Source organism: Camelus ferus, chromosome 4 (genome assembly GCF_009834535.1).
Source record: "Camelus ferus isolate YT-003-E chromosome 4, BCGSAC_Cfer_1.0, whole genome shotgun sequence".
Lineage (NCBI taxonomy): Eukaryota > Metazoa > Chordata > Mammalia > Artiodactyla > Camelidae > Camelus > Camelus ferus.
Window position 1 is genome coordinate 45,474,463 of NC_045699.1, and position 16,294 is coordinate 45,490,756.

The 16,294-nt window shown below is 42.2% G+C and overlaps 1 protein-coding gene across 3 annotated transcripts in view; it reads left to right on the forward strand.

Annotated features, from left to right (window-relative positions):
• Nucleotides 1–16,294, forward strand: part of TDRD7 (tudor domain containing 7) — a 63,258-nt gene that overhangs the window by 37,578 nt on the left and 9,386 nt on the right. For all 3 annotated transcript variants that reach the window (XM_032478031.1, XM_032478032.1, XM_032478033.1), the window contains 7 exons: nucleotides 938–1,524; nucleotides 4,691–4,877; nucleotides 9,016–9,127; nucleotides 10,833–11,035; nucleotides 12,030–12,164; nucleotides 13,899–13,985; nucleotides 14,657–14,791. In XM_032478031.1, the coding sequence (XP_032333922.1) occupies nucleotides 938–1,524; nucleotides 4,691–4,877; nucleotides 9,016–9,127; nucleotides 10,833–11,035; nucleotides 12,030–12,164; nucleotides 13,899–13,985; nucleotides 14,657–14,791 (1,446 nt within the window). The remainder of the gene's footprint in view (nucleotides 1–937; nucleotides 1,525–4,690; nucleotides 4,878–9,015; nucleotides 9,128–10,832; nucleotides 11,036–12,029; nucleotides 12,165–13,898; nucleotides 13,986–14,656; nucleotides 14,792–16,294) is intronic.

The window sequence follows — 16,294 nt, forward strand, 5'->3', positions numbered from 1 at the left end:
TGCCTGGGTGCCAGTGAACCTTCATTTCTGTACACTGAGTTTCATGTCATTTTCATGACACGAAGTAATTCTGATGTTTTTCAACCATCTAAAAATATAAAAATCATTCTCAGCTCACAGGCTACATAAAAACAGGTAGCACACTGCATGAGGCTGCAGCCTGTGGCGTGCTGACCCCTGGTCTGGAAGTGGAAAGGCTCAGAGCTTGGAAAGATAGTGCCGTACATCAGCGTCTCCTCTCCTCCTTCTCTTGTGAAAAGAGGTGCCATCAAGCCGTGCCTCTTGGGAATGTCATGCAAAAAAATTGGAGATTGAGCGACATACAAAGGCTGGGCATTTTAAAGTCTTGTTCATTGGAGGGACAGCAGTTTTAGCTAACTTTCTACTGTGATTGTTGGAAAAAGTGTAACTTACCTCTGGAGTATCCTTTCTAAACAATGAAAAGCTGAGGATTTTCTCAGGATATTGCAAGAAGAAGAGAGACAACACTTCGATTTTGCCTGAATATTTCCTAGCTTTCTTCCCAGTGGTTTATTCCCAACAACTCTGATACCTTTTCATAGTCTCGTTCCCCCTTATATTCTGTCCATTTGGTAAGCTGTTGCTTTGGATTTGGCAGAGAGAGCTAGCTGAGACGTGTGATGGACAGGACAGAGGCATCCATGATTTCCTCAGGTTGTTGGAGGTGAGATGCTTCGTAGGATGCCTCAAATTCATACTATTTCATTCCCCTGCTTTTTTTCTGAAGTGCAGTGCATGATGATTTTTGCAAGTGAAGGCAATGTATTAAAGCCTTGGTAATTGAGAAGAGTAAAATATACACGTATGTGTTCTCTTGATTAATTTGAAAACAGTGTTTCTCTCAAATTTAAAATGTGTTCTCAGGTTGTGTATAGTCTTTAAAATATCTGTCATTTGCTTTATTTAAAAATTTCAGGTGGAAAAACCTTGCAGTGGTGGTCAAGATTTACTTCTTTATCCAGCGAAGAGAAAGCAGCTTTCAAGAAGTGAACTGAATGCTGAGAAAGTGCCTCCATCCCCACTTCCTGCTCCAAAACAAATCCCACCACTCAAAGGGTGTCCAGCAGTTATGCCAGGAGACTTTAAAGAGAAAGTTGCGGAACTGCTGGCAAAATACTCAAGTGGGCTTTGGGCCAGTGCGCTCCCCAAGGCATTTGAGGACATGTACAAAGTGAAGTTACCTGAGGATGCCTTGAAAACTCTTGCCTCACTTTCTGATGTGTGCACCGTAGACTACATTTCTGGAAATCCCCAAAAGGCCATTCTTTATGCTAAACTTCCATTGCCCACTGACAAAGTCCCAAAGGATGCAGGACAAGCCCATGGCAATTGTGATATCAAGTCTATGGTTGAACAAGAGTATTTGCAGATAGAAGAAAACGTTGCCAGAAGTGCTGATACCTTTGTGGAGCACGTAGCAGTTCCTCCATTGATCATTCCAACTGAGGCGTCCCCATCTGTGTTGGTGGTTGAACTGAGCAACACAAATGAAGTAGTTATCAGGCAAGTTTTATTTTCCGATTCTTTAGGATCCTGGTGCGCTATTATTACTTGGCTATTCTTTATATAGATCCTGGTGGTTGAGGAAGAATGGTATATTCTTAGTTCTAAGAGTTATAATGAGGTGTGATAATACATTCTTAATACTCATTAAATGTTCAAAATAAACAGCTTTTCACAAGAAAAGATTTCTCTCAGTTTTAAAAATTAGAATGATAATACGGTCTGAATGTGGAAAAAAAAGTATGTCAAAAGCATAATGGTAACTATATATGTCAAAAGCAATACCCAGTCCATAGAAAAAGCAGGTCATTCTACGTAGGTAATACTGTTTAATCTGGAACTGTATAGTGTTTCCTAAAAGTCACAACAGCTAGCTACCACCTTCCTAGTGTAATGCCTCAGATTAGCCCTCTGGTTTCTTGAGCCTTTTGATATCATTGCCTGGGAGAAGGAATCATAGCCTTAGAGCTGAAATTACAAAAAACAGTCCAGCTCCAGGCACTTGATGTGGACTTTTGGAGAAAATGTAGAATACATAGAAAATTCATACTGAAATATTTGCCATTCTGACTTGGGGTAAAGAATGGGACCCAGTGTAGCTGATCTCTGGAGGCACTAGCCCGTGGTGTGGCTGTGGCTGGACAGAGCAGGAAAAGGCTCAGTCCTTCAGTGAAAGAATGCAGCAAAACTGTTAAAGCACTTCTCTTTGAACAAACTGAGACTGAGTGGATAATGCAGTAAGAATCCAGTATCTTAGGATGCTCAAACTAGAGGAACGTGGGGAAGCTTTGAAGAAGTCCGTTTTATACAGGGGTGGTAAATGTGTAAAGCTTTTATTCTAAGGTGTGGTTTGGCCTGAAAATAGAAATGGCTTGCTGAGGGTTAGGTGTCCCACTATGGTTCACTAATAAATTGAGTTGAAGCACATTGCTAACTTTCATCACTTGGCATTATAAAGAAAATCTAAATCCGCTTCCTTAGCAGAACCCTTTGGTACCTGTTACCAATAGTCATTGGTGCCACTATCAGAGAGCAAGCACCCAGCGCTGGACTGGATCAGTCATGTGATATCTGGTGTTCTTCTCAAAGGGTTGGCAGGAATCTGGATCAGTTCCAGGGCTTCAGCCAGGGAGGTTCCAGTTTATTCCAGGATGATTAAGTCCAGGGTCCTAAGATTATCTAGACCCTTTTTTCAGTAAAAATTAGAATCCCAGAGTCAGCATTCTACATATTCAACAGGGTGGCTGGCAACTGGCAAGCATGATGGATAATGTCTGCGGTTAGGTTGACCCTAGGTCATTGGTGTCCCTCGACCACCCTGAACACCTAGTAGATCCCAGCTGGGCTGAGCCCTGTTCTACACTCATGTCTACCCAGGCAGGCAGTAGGCTCAGGACACTAAGCTTGTGACTCATAAAAGTTTCAGAGAGGTGCCATGCAGGACCCTTAGGTCAAGTAAATTAACTTTGTAAAACTTTGTATTTGTGGCATACTTAAGTGGCCTACACATCACTCTTTGCTCACTTGCTCAGGTAGTTTGGGGACAATGTATGAGCTCATTCTTTCTACTGCCCACTGTCATACCAACTGGAACATTACCTCTCTACCCGTCACCCAAGGTGTGTAGCTGGCTGTGGTTCTCTGCTGGTTGCTGCACAGAGCAGAAGCTGCCTGCAGATCTCATGCTGCTCCTCACCACCTTGTTTTTCCATGGCGGGAGGCCGTGCTAAGCAAACTAGCAAACCACAGGCTACAGCCTGGGCCTCTGCCAGTGGCGCTCCCAGGACTGTAGCAGTGCTGCAGGGATGCCCCCTGAGACTCCAGGTCCCAGGAAGTGGGCACCTGGGCAGAGTTGCAGATCTCCTAGGAGACTCAGAGCCAAGAGTGCAGCTGCATTCCAGGTAGTGCCTTAACACTTACAAAGCTCCATAATCTTAAATGATGGAGTATGACAGAGCTTTTACAGCTGTTTCTGCAGTGAATAATATGCATGTTGTATTTGGTTTTAAAATACCCATTTCCCCCAAAAGAGGCATTATTTCCATTTTGTGTAGGATTTTTAAAAGCTTCTTTTCCTCTGCTTACAAATAGGTTGACCATGGTGTCTTCTGCCCTGCTGATAGTTACCAGGAATACAGGAAATCACTCCTAAAGGAATAGTTTCTTAAAGCTATATGGGGCCACCTGGGCACTGGGTAAAAGCTAGAACAATTCAATGAGCAGTGTTCTCGTGGTGTATCCCCCATCTCCCTGTCCAGGTGATTCTGGTGCTGTTACAGTGTAGCCTTCAAACTCAGAAGGCTTCGTCCCATGGCTGAGATAGCTCCTGTTACAGGAGCCAAACTTGGTTTGCCAGGTTTTCCATCCTGGAAGGAGGCGTTTGATGGAATTGTCTCTGAGGACTAAAAGCCAAGAAAGAAAAAAAGACTGTTTTGATAACATGAACTGGGACAAGGTGATTACAGTTGTCAACAGCAGAAGATTGTAGAAGGGAATAGAAGCGTATCCTGGGAGAAAAAAAAACCTTCTTAAAAAACATGCAACTTAAGAGGCATGTATCTAGAGCATGTCATCTCTTTAAGGGTATCAGAACTCAGCATTTTGTTGTAATTTGTTCAGTAAGCTGGAGGGATGGGCTGTCACACAGTTGTGTTTATAGTATTTAAGAGTTTGTTTTTCTCTAGTAAAATTTCATTGGTTTTCAGAGCTTGTGACTTGTTCAGACCCAGCCTTAGGGCAGAACTCTCAACTAGATTCTCTTCTCCAGCAGTGGTGGTCAGAACATGAAGTTGACTCTTGCTCCTCTGGCCTCCAGTGGTGTCTCCATTTTCTTTTCCTCTCCTCCCTTCCCTAGAGTCGTCTCTCGGCCTGGTCCTCCCCCCAGACTCCTTGGCTGCTTATTGTTACATCCTCTAGTTCTCTGGATTGTTGTTGAGCATTTGGTCTGTCGTGTGGTGTGTTGGACCTTGGTCGTGTTTTGTGAGCTCCACAATATTGTATTCTCCTTTTTTAAGACAGAAATGTTTATTAAATCCATGTTCTCCTCCCTGTGAGCAAGTCTGAGTTTGGAACCAAAGATGACAGTAGAAAAATAATAACGTTAATGAATTCCTGTAGGTTTCCGTCTTCCAGGTTGCTTCATTTGTGTTCTCTTCCTTTAATTCAGATATGTGGGCAAAGACTACTCTGCTGCTCAGGAGTTAATGGAAGATGAGATGAAGGAGTATTACAGTAAGAACTCTAAAGTCACACCAGTCCAGACTGTGCAAGTTGGCCAGTTGCTGGCTGTAAATGCTGAGGAGGATGCTTGGTTACGGGCACAGATCATCTCAACAGAAGAGAACAAAATAAAGGCAAGCATTATGAAGATAAGCAAATTTTTATGAAGATAAGCATAATTTTTCAGATGAAAATGTTGTTTTTAATATTGTATCCTTTCTAACTGCCTTAAGTTTTCGTTAGAAGTTGAAAAGATAATACCTACAAAAGATCCCTGTCAGCTCTTAAGTCAGTGGTGGTTATATTATCTTAGAGTTTTTGTTAAAAAAAAAAGAAAAAAAGCTCCATTGACGTACCATCACCTATGATGCAATCAGGAAAAACCCTCTATTCCCATTCCCCGAGGCTGTGTCATAAATACCAATCAGAGCTCTGTGGGCTTCTTAGCAAGGTCAGTACTTTGGAGTGAGGGAAACAGTGCAGATTAGAGGAGATGACATTCTTCTGTTCCCAGTCCCACAGCCAGCTGAAGAGAACCCCAAATAAGACTTGGGCTGTGCCCCAACTCTTACCCGCTCCGTCGCCTTGGAAAGGGCACAGGGCTCTTTCCCCGGGCTCTTCCCTCAGCAGGCTCCGACACTTCCAGACTTGGCCACATTACTGGGGATGGGCCTCTGCCCGTTGCCTCTTCTTTCCCTCAGCTCAGAGACCCAGAACTGCAACTTGCTCACCAAGGCACAGTTTTGTCTAGGTTTTCAAGCAGGGTTAGCACATCTCAGAACCCTTAGCTCTGCAGGGCCTGGGGAGTCCAGGTGATCAGGACCGCAGTCAGTGTGGCCCCATCACTGCTTTCTGCTCAGTGAGAAACCTGAGTGGCCTCTAGTCGGTAAGGGATAATTGACTGCCCCAAACATTCCCAGATGAACTTCTGTCTACTTCCCGACCATTTCCTTGCCCTTAGGAAGTTCAGGAAAACTTAAGCTATTCGAAGGCACAGGGATTGCTTATGAAGAGAACCATATACAGGCCCTAGTGATGTGTTAACAGTGCAACAGTGTTTCCAATAAATAATGCAGATACTCCTCAATGATCTCTCCCAGGCTGAGATATTTAGGGCAGAAGTTACTTGGGCCTCCCTTCCTTCCTTCTTTACCTCTACTTTGGGAGTTTAAGCTCTGGAATCAGTTAGACCTGAGTTTGAGACTCAACTCTGCCATTTCTAGCTGTGTGGCCTTGAGAAAGTTACTTAACTTCTCTGATTCCTTACCTATAAAATCAGGTACTATATACCTGGTACACTTTTCATTCATTTTTTTCACTGTCCTAGGGAAGGAGACAAGACAGATAAGTCCTTATTCTCAAGCTTAAATGCTAGTGAAAAAAGACAGATAGTGAACAATACACAGTAAATAAATGAGCCAGTTTACATGCAGTGAAGGAAATAACCAGGATGCATAGAAAATAACTGAAGAAAGGGATAAGCAGGGAGATGGGATCTGGTTCAGTTGCTTCAAAGGTTGTTCTGGTGCCTGTGTGGGGCATGGATTGTAGTGGGCAAAGAAGGAAAGACAACCTGTTGCAGTAGCCAGCAACGTGTAGCCTGAACTAGGATGGCAGCAGTGGAGACAGAGGTAATAGGACGGAGTCAGGATATGTTCAAAGGTAGAACTGACAGGACACTAATTCATTGGATGTGGAAGGCAAGAACAGAGGATTCAGGATGGCTGCTGGGCTTGGGACTTGAGCAGCTGGGTGGACAGAGGTGCCATTTATTGAAATGGGGAAGTCAGGGAGAAGAGCCAGTCTATAGGAGAGTCAGGAATTTTGTGGGACCTGTTAAGTTTGAGAATAGCTATGAGATTTCACATGGGCGAGCCTGGAGCTCGGGGAGAAGGTGGGACTAAAGGTAGAGCAGGTTGGGAGGCATCAGCATGTAGGTGCTACTTGAAGTCAGGGGACTAGATCAGATCAGCTAGAGAAAGAATCACCATGGGGAAGAGCAGGGGACCTGGAACCAGGCTGTGAAACACTCCAGCATTTAGATGGTGGGCATGAGAGGATAGAGGAGGCCATAAGAATGGCCAGAGAAGGAGAAAAGCCAAGAGGACTGTGCCAAGGAAGCCAGAACTGGGCAGAGTCTCCCCAAGGAGGAAGCGGCCGGCTGTGTCACTGCTGCTGAGAGCTGTGGGCCAGTGTTCGGACTAAGAGGGTAGCTTGGTGTTTTGTACGGAAGTGAATCCTGAAGACAGCAGCAGTTGTGGGGATCCTGGCCTGGTCTTGGCCCCCATATTCCCATTGAAACAGAGATTAAATTTTCCCTTTGTCTGGAGAATCCCCAGCTACTTAGCAAGTCTTGTTTCTCTTTGAATTTTATTCTGCCTGACAGCAGAAATACTGATTCTCTCCTTGCTTTCCACACATCTTGGTGAGTATGAGAATCGGGAACTTGTGGTCACCCCCTCAGGTTGGCGCCAGTTTGGCCTGGCCCAGGCCTGCATCCCACGGATGTCTGTTGGTGATCACTCAGGTGGCGCTGTGAGATCTGTGGCCACTTGAGGGGGCCAGAGAACCAGGAATGGACTGGGGCCCGATGCCAGGATTATGAGCCTGCTTCTGCTGATCCCAGGGCAAGGACACAAGGCGGAGGCTGGCGAGAGTCCAGCTGGATAGTCCACAGGCAAATGATTCATGAACTGCATCTGCCATACAAATACATGGTTTCGTGAGTCAAAAGAAGAAAGCAAGAACAGAAAACAAGCTCTAAACATTATAGACACCCTTTGAGATTTTAGAACAGATATTCTCTAGTCCCTTGGTGCTAGGAATACATTCTGAACTGCCCAGGAATCGTGATTTCACATGTTATGTCCTATTCTCAGACCATGGTGTCTCCATTGTAGGCCTAGGAAGAGCAGAATCCAAGTTGTAGGTGGTGATAGCTATTAAAGGAAGCAAAAGCTGCCCGAATCCCAAGGCCTTTGGGAAGGAAGAGCAGGTGGTGATTTGGGACTGAGAAATGGCTGGCTGCGCGGTGGGGGCCCTGCCAGCGACCTAGGCCTCAGGGAGCCCGGAGTCACGATACGGACTGCTTCCAGCGTGGGACGCCAGGCCCCACTGACCAGTTATCAGGTGGTCAGGGAAAGGCATTAGTCATCTCTCTGTTCTTTTTTTCCCTTAGATTCTCTGATGGGGAAATTTTTGTTTTGTATACTTAGTACCATAATCTAGATACTGTGAAGCTGTGGACTTTATTTTACTGCAGAAAGTAGAACTCTGTGTTACTTGGTATTCCTTTGCCATGCCTTTGCCCTGCTTTTTTGTTGATTTGTTTTGTTTTTGTAATAACCATCATTTGTTTTAATGCACACTAAGGTTTCAATGCTTTCCCTCAGATTCTGAGTTATCGTTCTAAACCACAGCTTTATGTTTCTAGATTTTGTTTTTCTCCAAAAAGGAAAAGGCTTTGATTCTATGGTCCTTTTCAACTGAAAGTTTTATTAATACTCTAAAAATAATACCCAGGCTCTCAACAACCTGTGCCAGTGGTGAGGAAGTGTCATGTAGGTTTCTGCAAACACAGATCTCTGCCCAGCAGGCTTGGGACCTTTTGCTGAGCTGGATGAAGGCCTAACCCAACCCCACAGCCCTGGAAAAAAACCAGAAGCATCTACTTTTACAGTGTAGAATTCCATGTTATCCAGCCGTGACATAATTGTCGTCATTGACAGAAAGCATCTCGGTCCCCGGGAGCGTAACTGCTGAGAGCAGGCCATCACAAATGCTGCTGTGGGGAATCTAGAATCTGATAAATACCACAGCATGATGCTTCCTTTAGAAACGAAGACTGCTGCCTAAGGACACGGATCCTTAGTGGGAAAGCGTAAATCAAGAAAGAATAACGTGATGCAGGCATCACGGTATTAAGGAAAGGGTGGGGGCAGTCAGGGCTGGCAGACCAGATAGTGTGCTGCTGAGAAGCTGGCAACAGACGGCATTGGAGCTCAGCAGTCTTCTCTCTTCTTTTTGGCAAAAGCACAGAAGAGGATGGGGGAGGGGAGGGGTGCCCAGAAGTAGGGAATCTAGCTTCCCTGGTCCCAGCCCCAGCCTTCCTCTTCTGCGCTAAGTCAGAGGCCCCTCCCCTGGCATTTTCCAGGCAGTTCACATGCTGATTATGGAGTAAATTGGAGCCAATTAAATGCATCAAGTGATTTTTTTAAGAAATGAGAATAAAGAATTTTATTTGAAACTAAACTTTGTTTCTGTTACCACTAGGTATGCTATGTTGACTATGGTTTTAGTGAAAATGTTGAAAAGAGCAAAGCATACAAATTGAACCCGAAGTTCTGTTCACTCTCATTCCAAGCTACAAAGTGTAAGCTAGCAGGTAAAAGGAACTTTTTTTAAAGTGCTCTCCATTTTGACACGTATTACCATTGTACTTCTGGGTGGTTAAATCCTAAAATATACTAAGTATCTCAAGGTATTAATAATTGGTTGTTTCTTGAAAGGTATAATAAATTCATGTTAATGTTGTCTTTATACAGTGTGATCATTATTAAAATGTTGTAATGTTTCTACTATTTTGGTTACATTATATTTAACATGTATTGCATATTTAATTTCATTACAAAAATGTCTTGGCCATCCTACAGGGGATTTTGGGGGGTTTCCTAACTGCCCTAGTAACAACCACTAGAGGCCCTGTTTCAGGGGGTTTGATCAGTTTAAATCATGTTATTCCACCTGTTGTGAAGTGGTTCTCAGTTTCTTGCCCACTGAGATGAGCTCTGTGGATGCTGCTTGTCCTCATGCACCCAAGCACGAGCCTGGCTTCAGGTCTCGGGCAGTCGCTGGCACAGTCACAGTCTTCTCTTTCCTCCTCGAGGAAGCACAGGAAAGTGCACATGTGAGAGTGACACTTAGGGATAAGCAGAAGTATGGAGGACACACAGAGGCCACGTTAGTGATGAGGAAAGACATTGGAATGTGTATGCATCATGCCAGGAAAGCCTGAGCTAAATTCAGAAAATGATCAGAGCTGTTTTCATGAAAATCAGACCTGTGAAGAAGTACCTTTTTCCCAGCAGGGATGAGTCTTCATCTCAGAGAAGCTGGGTTTGGCTCTGTCTGTGAGATAAAGCTCACGTATAATCAGATAAAATCTGGTTATAAACCCATGGGAGTTAGTTTTGAAAAGAACATATCAAGCACATAGGAAAAGATTTAGGATACTGAAATGAAAGGTGTGATAAATGCTATAAAGTTATGTGTCTGGAGAACAGAATAAGAACAAGAGAAAGGTAGGTCAGAGGGAGTCTGTGAACTTTTGCTTATGGATTTAAAGGAGAAAAATATAGGAATAGATGTGACAGTCCCATTGGGGAAATGATGGTGTAGTTTACTTAGTTTAATAGATTCACTTAGAGTTGTCATACATATGATACATGAAACTACAATATTCCAAGAATTTAAAGAATAATTAAACTATGGTAAAAGTCACCTAATAACCATATTATGTTAAACACTGTTTAATCTTCTTTGATAAATCAGAGAGTTCTTTGGTATCATGGGCCATCATGGTGTACTTAAAAAGAAAGGACAGGAGGAGGGAGGTTGTGTAAATTTTCCGTAAGTGTATGTTCATGAAAGAAATAATTGTGTATACTTAATTAGAAAATGAAAAAGGGCCTATTTTTAGGAAGAACATTACAAATGCATGACTGGCAGACATAATTGATTGATAGCTTCTTGTATGTATTAACCTTTTTGTCTTAAATATGTGTTTGTATATAAACTGAAGGCTGTTTCAACTAAGACAGAAATTCAGATTGATTATCAACTCTTCTTGTTTTAAGGTTGCCCACATCAGTGTAATCATTCAAAAGGGCATTCCCATTATAATACATATATTTTAAACCTAAGGTTGGATACTATAAAGAAGATTGTAAAACAAAGCTTCTCTATAAAATTTAAGAATTTTGTAGTAGATTCATAATTGTAAAAAGAAGCCAAAACAAATACAATCAATCTGTACATCTTAAATTGAGTCCTCCAATTAAGTAGAAACGTAAATATTCAATATTTCTCAGGGTTGGAAGTTCTAAGTGATGATCCTGATCTAGTGAAGGTGGTTGAGTCTTTAACTTGTGGGAAGATCTTTGCAGTGGAAATACTTGAAAAAGCGGATATTCCACTCGTCGTTCTGTATGATACCTCAGGAGAAGACGACATCAACATCAATGCCACCTGCTTAAAGGCCATATGTGACAAGTCACTGGAGGTTCACCTTCAGGTACTACTGGGACCCTGTTGTCATTTATTCACACGCATCATAGGAAAGAAATTCATCAGAAGAGAGTGCTGTACATTTTAGGCTAACATTAGAGAGAGACACATTACATATGTACTGAGGAAAAAAAGAGAGGGAAAGGCCAAAACATAAATAGTAGTTATTAGGAATTGGATTTTTGTCTTATTTTTCAGTTTCTACAGTGATCATATGTTAATTTTACATGAAATTATTTTGCAAAGATAATAGGGAATCATTCAAAAATAATTCAAAAGTAGGGAAAATTTAGATCAGTGAAGATGTTCAGTAAATTACTAGCTTTACCATTTTTAAAATGTGAGGAACATAGATGTCTGCAAGGAAGGAAACCTTTAAATAAATTATAAAGCAGCCACTCTAGAGAATAGGGTGAAATGTTAAAAATGATCATTTGAAAGACTGTAGCAACATTGGGAAAATATTTGTTTTAATAAGTAGAACAGTGAATCGTCTTTGTATTATGATTTGACTTAAAATGGCTAAAATTAAACCATTACTGTGATTATAATTTTTAAAAACTACTAAAATTCATGGATCCTGTAGACACAGATTAGAAAGCAGGCTGATAATGGGATTGATTTTGTGAGAGTTTTTAATTTTCATTTCTGTTAATGTTAGAAAAATGTTTTATATAATAATTCTTTTCCTAAATTAATGGGGAGAAGACAAACCAGAGTTAAAGATATTTTTAGCCTAAAGTGGTAGTAATGTAATATATACAGAGTGTCTACCTTGTGTCTGACACAAAGGACAGCAGATACTCCTTTTGGAAGGAGCAGCATCGAAATGAGTTATTCACATTTATGTTATGGATTTCATTCTGTCCTGTCTATCCTCCAACTTGCTCAGAAGATTGTAAAATGCAAGGACTTTCTATGAGCTCTTTAGGTAGATACCCCTTAGGTAGGGAAGAGCTGCACTTTGTTCTTAAGCATCCTTAGTGTGTCCTTTGTTCCAGGTTGATGCCATGTACACAAATGTCAGAGTGACTAACATTTGCTCCGACGGCACGCTCTACTGCCAGGTGCCTTGTAAGGGTCTGAACAAGCTCAACGACCTTCTGCACAAGATAGAGGACTACTTCCATTGTAAGGTATGGCCGAGCAACACCCACCTCTGCAACGAGTCCTAACATTGTGAACAAGAGGGGTCACTGAGTTGTGTATGTGTGAGTAACTTTTGAATAGTTTAAGGTAGAAACTCTAAAATAGAGGGTAAGAGCCCCAAACTTCAGAACTTAACAAAAACAAAGCTCCACTGGTTTCTGCATGGTAAAATGAGGATAGTAATAGTGAGCACCCTCAGGGTTGTCATGAGGACTAGTCACAGGCTGCTTAGCGCAGTGCCCGGCACATAGGGGGTGCTCCCATCTGGTAGGTTGGCCGTTTGCAGGGCTCAGCTGATGATCCTGCAGTGCAGCTGCCTGTGACGCTGTCTGCAGAGCCTGCTGGCTCCCCTGCCCGGGCAAGGACGGGACCATGGAGTTTAGCAGGAGAATGAAACTTCAAAGGCTTCCCTCCCCAAGCTCTTTGTGGTCTATGAGAGAAGCTGCACCTTGGTCAGTGCAGTTCTGCAGTTTATATATGTGTTAATAACCTCTTTACTCTTTAATTCTAGTATTCTGCTCTGAATCAGGATCTCTAGAGGTTTTGTTTTAAGGCCCTAAGGGGATCTCCTTACCTCCAATAGGACATTATAGTCATAATCCATAATATGCAGTGGTTTCCAAGTGGCGGAACTCTAATGCCACTTCGACCCTGACCCCCTCACCCTGGAAGTGAACCCTTCCCTCTAGCCTACAGGGCACCCCAAGTCCCTCATGGCACTTGTAGGCAGCACTGTGTTTAGCTATTTGGGTGTTCGTTTGCTGTGCTAGAGTGTAGGCTTCTTAGAGGCAGAGACTGAGCCTCACCAGGTTCTGGTTAGTACCTAATTCATTCAGGTACTGTAGTACCTTATCTAGTGTCTTACATAAAACAGGTATTCCAGAATATGTGCTGAATTGGATTAAATTTATGTTCAGACTACATACATCCTACAATTGAAGAAGCATCAGTTCTGTAGCTGTGTCTCTTTCTATGTCACAGATATCTTAGACGTATCTCAAGATCATTACTCAAGTTTGATTCGCTAATCTATCTTGGAGAAATCTAAGACCCTAGAGAGGCTGACTCTAGTTACTCATTTGCAGGCATGTGCTTATACTCTGTAGTGGTGGAAAGCACTCTTGATAGTTCCCAGTGCCCTGGTAACCCAAGTGGAGATGCTGCCTTTGGGGAGAGCAGGAACATTCACCCTGTGACATCCCAGCTTCAAGCTACAGCACAGGAGGAGGATGAAGCCATTTTGCTGGCACTGATATCCATATTTGTGTTGATAACATTTGTTTTGAAATTAAAATCTTATCTTTGAATCTGAATGTTAAAAGATGAAAAGAGGAGGATTTACAACCAGCTGACCCAACCTCCTCCCTTTCCTCCAGGCAGTCCTCCTTTTTGTCCTCCCTCTTCCTATTTAACTGATGGCGCCAGAGCCTGGATGAATCATACCTCTATGCTAACATTTTTTGACATTTTAACAGGGCTGACATACGAGCCATGTGCCAGGAAGGAGAATAGATGTCTGCCACCAACAAACGTGTGAGAAACAAGGCAGGAGCCCTGCAGGCCCTGTACACACGCTGTGTCCACTGCAGCACACGCCTCTCGGGAGTCTGGTTACATACGGGTCAGACAGTCGGCCTGCGCCCCAGCAAGGTTTTCCTGATAGCGTAGCAGCGTGCTCTTTGCTGAGAGTAATGAAAGTGTCATGCGTTTCTGTTTTGCAGCACATGACCTCCGAGTACTTCGTTTCATTACCGTTCTGTGGGAAGATCTGCCTCTTCCATTGCAAAGGAAAATGGTTACGAGTAGAGGTAAAGTCAGTCACTTGGCCTATTAGGGGCAATTGTGGGCATTTAAAGGTGCACCCAGAATCTTACATTGTGATGTTGCAGTTTGGTCACAGCTAGGTAGTTAGTGCTTTGATTCAATGTATAATTTTTCCGTTTTTTAATTATGACTTTCTGAGTTTTAATTTTTTAGTTAGGAAAATGATACAGAGTATCATTGGGCTTTCTGATTAAGCTATAAAATACAAAAATAGGTTATGTTTTAAAAATATATAGTGTTTACCTACTACAAGTAAAATTCTGTCTCTGAATTCTCTTTTATTTATTTCCCCATTGATAAGACACAATATTTTTTTTCTCATATTCTATTATTTTGGAGAACAGACTGCATCTTATAATCAGCAGTATATAATAATGTATCAAATTGTTTTATAATCAGTGGTATTCTAGAATTGAAAACATAGTAATTATTACTATATTTATGAATTAACAGCAAGGTGTTGAAATCAATTCTACTGTAAAAGAATACCTTGTGGGTAAATAAGAACATTTTAAAATAAGAGAGAATTTAATCAACACTGATAGTCTTTGTTATTTTCTATGTGCAGTTTAGAGTTGTACAAGATGTAATTGCACAGGAGCATTTTGGTCTTTTGGACATGCTAGTGAATTAGCCAACCCTTATCTCATTGCAGATCACAAACGTTCACAGCAGCCGGGCCCTCGATGTTCAGTTCCTGGACTCTGGCACTGTGACATCTGTAAAAGTGTCTGAGCTCAGGGAAATTCCCCCTCGATTTCTACAAGAAATGATTGCAATACCACCTCAGGTACTGTATGTTACAAGCCTGGGAGATTGGCTGGAAGAGATGTGGATGTGTTCGTAATCACATTGTGCGATGCCCTCTCAGTTTTTGATGATTGAGTTTGTAACAAAATTGGAAATGATCCAAATGTGGTGGCTCACTGGCTTTCAGACATAAAATTTTGCTTAGACAAGAAGACCAGTGAGACTTACAGAATATTGTTTGATAAATGTTTGTTTTCAAGTATGTTGAAGTCATTAGGCTATGTTGTCCAGGTAGAGGTTCCATTTTAATAATTAGATGCCAGTGCTGACTTTTAAATAATTTCAGGATATTATATGTAAATATTTACTTCCAGAGTTCTTAGTTTAATTAGGTAACCATTCTCTTCGTAAATATGTTTATATTTAATCGTTTTCTTATATGGCCTTTTCCCCATAGATTTTAGTGAAAAGATTAACTTCAGTCTGTCCTTCCTTTATTGATTAAAATTCAGATGATAAGAAGTTTGAATTATTTTGAATTAATTAAAATTATTAAGAACTATTTCCTACTTTAGGAGTAGAGGATTTTATACAGAAATCCATCATGCCTTGAAAATAAAATTATTCAATATTCTATAATTTCAAAAGACCTCTTGACCTATATTTACCAGAAGATATCTTATGTGTCAAAACTCTGTGAATAAAAAGCACTTGACCATAATTAGCATGGCTTTTTAAATTTCTCTCCCTGCAGTCAGTGTTGCAGTGACTGCTCTATTACAGAGAAGCTGTTTAACTTGAGTTCAAGTCTATTTTCAAAAGCACATTACTTTTATAGTTGCTCTGCTATAATACTGAAAATTGTTAGACCTTTAAGCGCTACTTTCACTGATAACACCTCTGGCATCTGCACCCCTTGTTGGAACATCCATCCAGGGCCAGCCTTACCTAGAAAAGGTTCCCTGGGCTGGAGGGGAAGGGAGATCCATCCCACTGGTTCTGACTGTTTGAAAGTTCCGCAAGTGTACCTTCTTAGTAAAAGCCACTATAATTTTTTCTGTTAATCTAGATTTATTATTTGATAGATGTGAAGTTGGGGGAACCTTTAAAGCCAGCTAAGCCAAGCCTCTGGCTAAGAGCATCTCCCCAGGAGGTTCAGAATAGCAAACTGATGGCCTGTCGGCCAAGGCTGACCCATGAATAGTGGGTGTAGGCTCTTGGTTCATGTAGTGTTTTAAAGTGTGAGTTGGTTGCCCACTTCTAGCTTCTCTTGACAGACTAGAAAATCTGATTTTGTTGCGTAATCTCCTTTACGGGACAGCCCTTTGTGGGAGCTTGGGAAGTGGCATCTTCCTCTGCAGGGCGTGCTGTCCAGTACGCGGGCCCCAGCTGGACCTCCTCACTCCGTCATTTCCTGCCTGGTGCCTGCAGTATTAGAGTCTGCTTTCTCTGCTCTAAGTGGCCTCCTCCCCACCCAGAAAGGTGCCTCACCCAGGGGCATAGTGGGAGACTTGAAGCCCCAGGGTGAAGGGAGGGTATGACA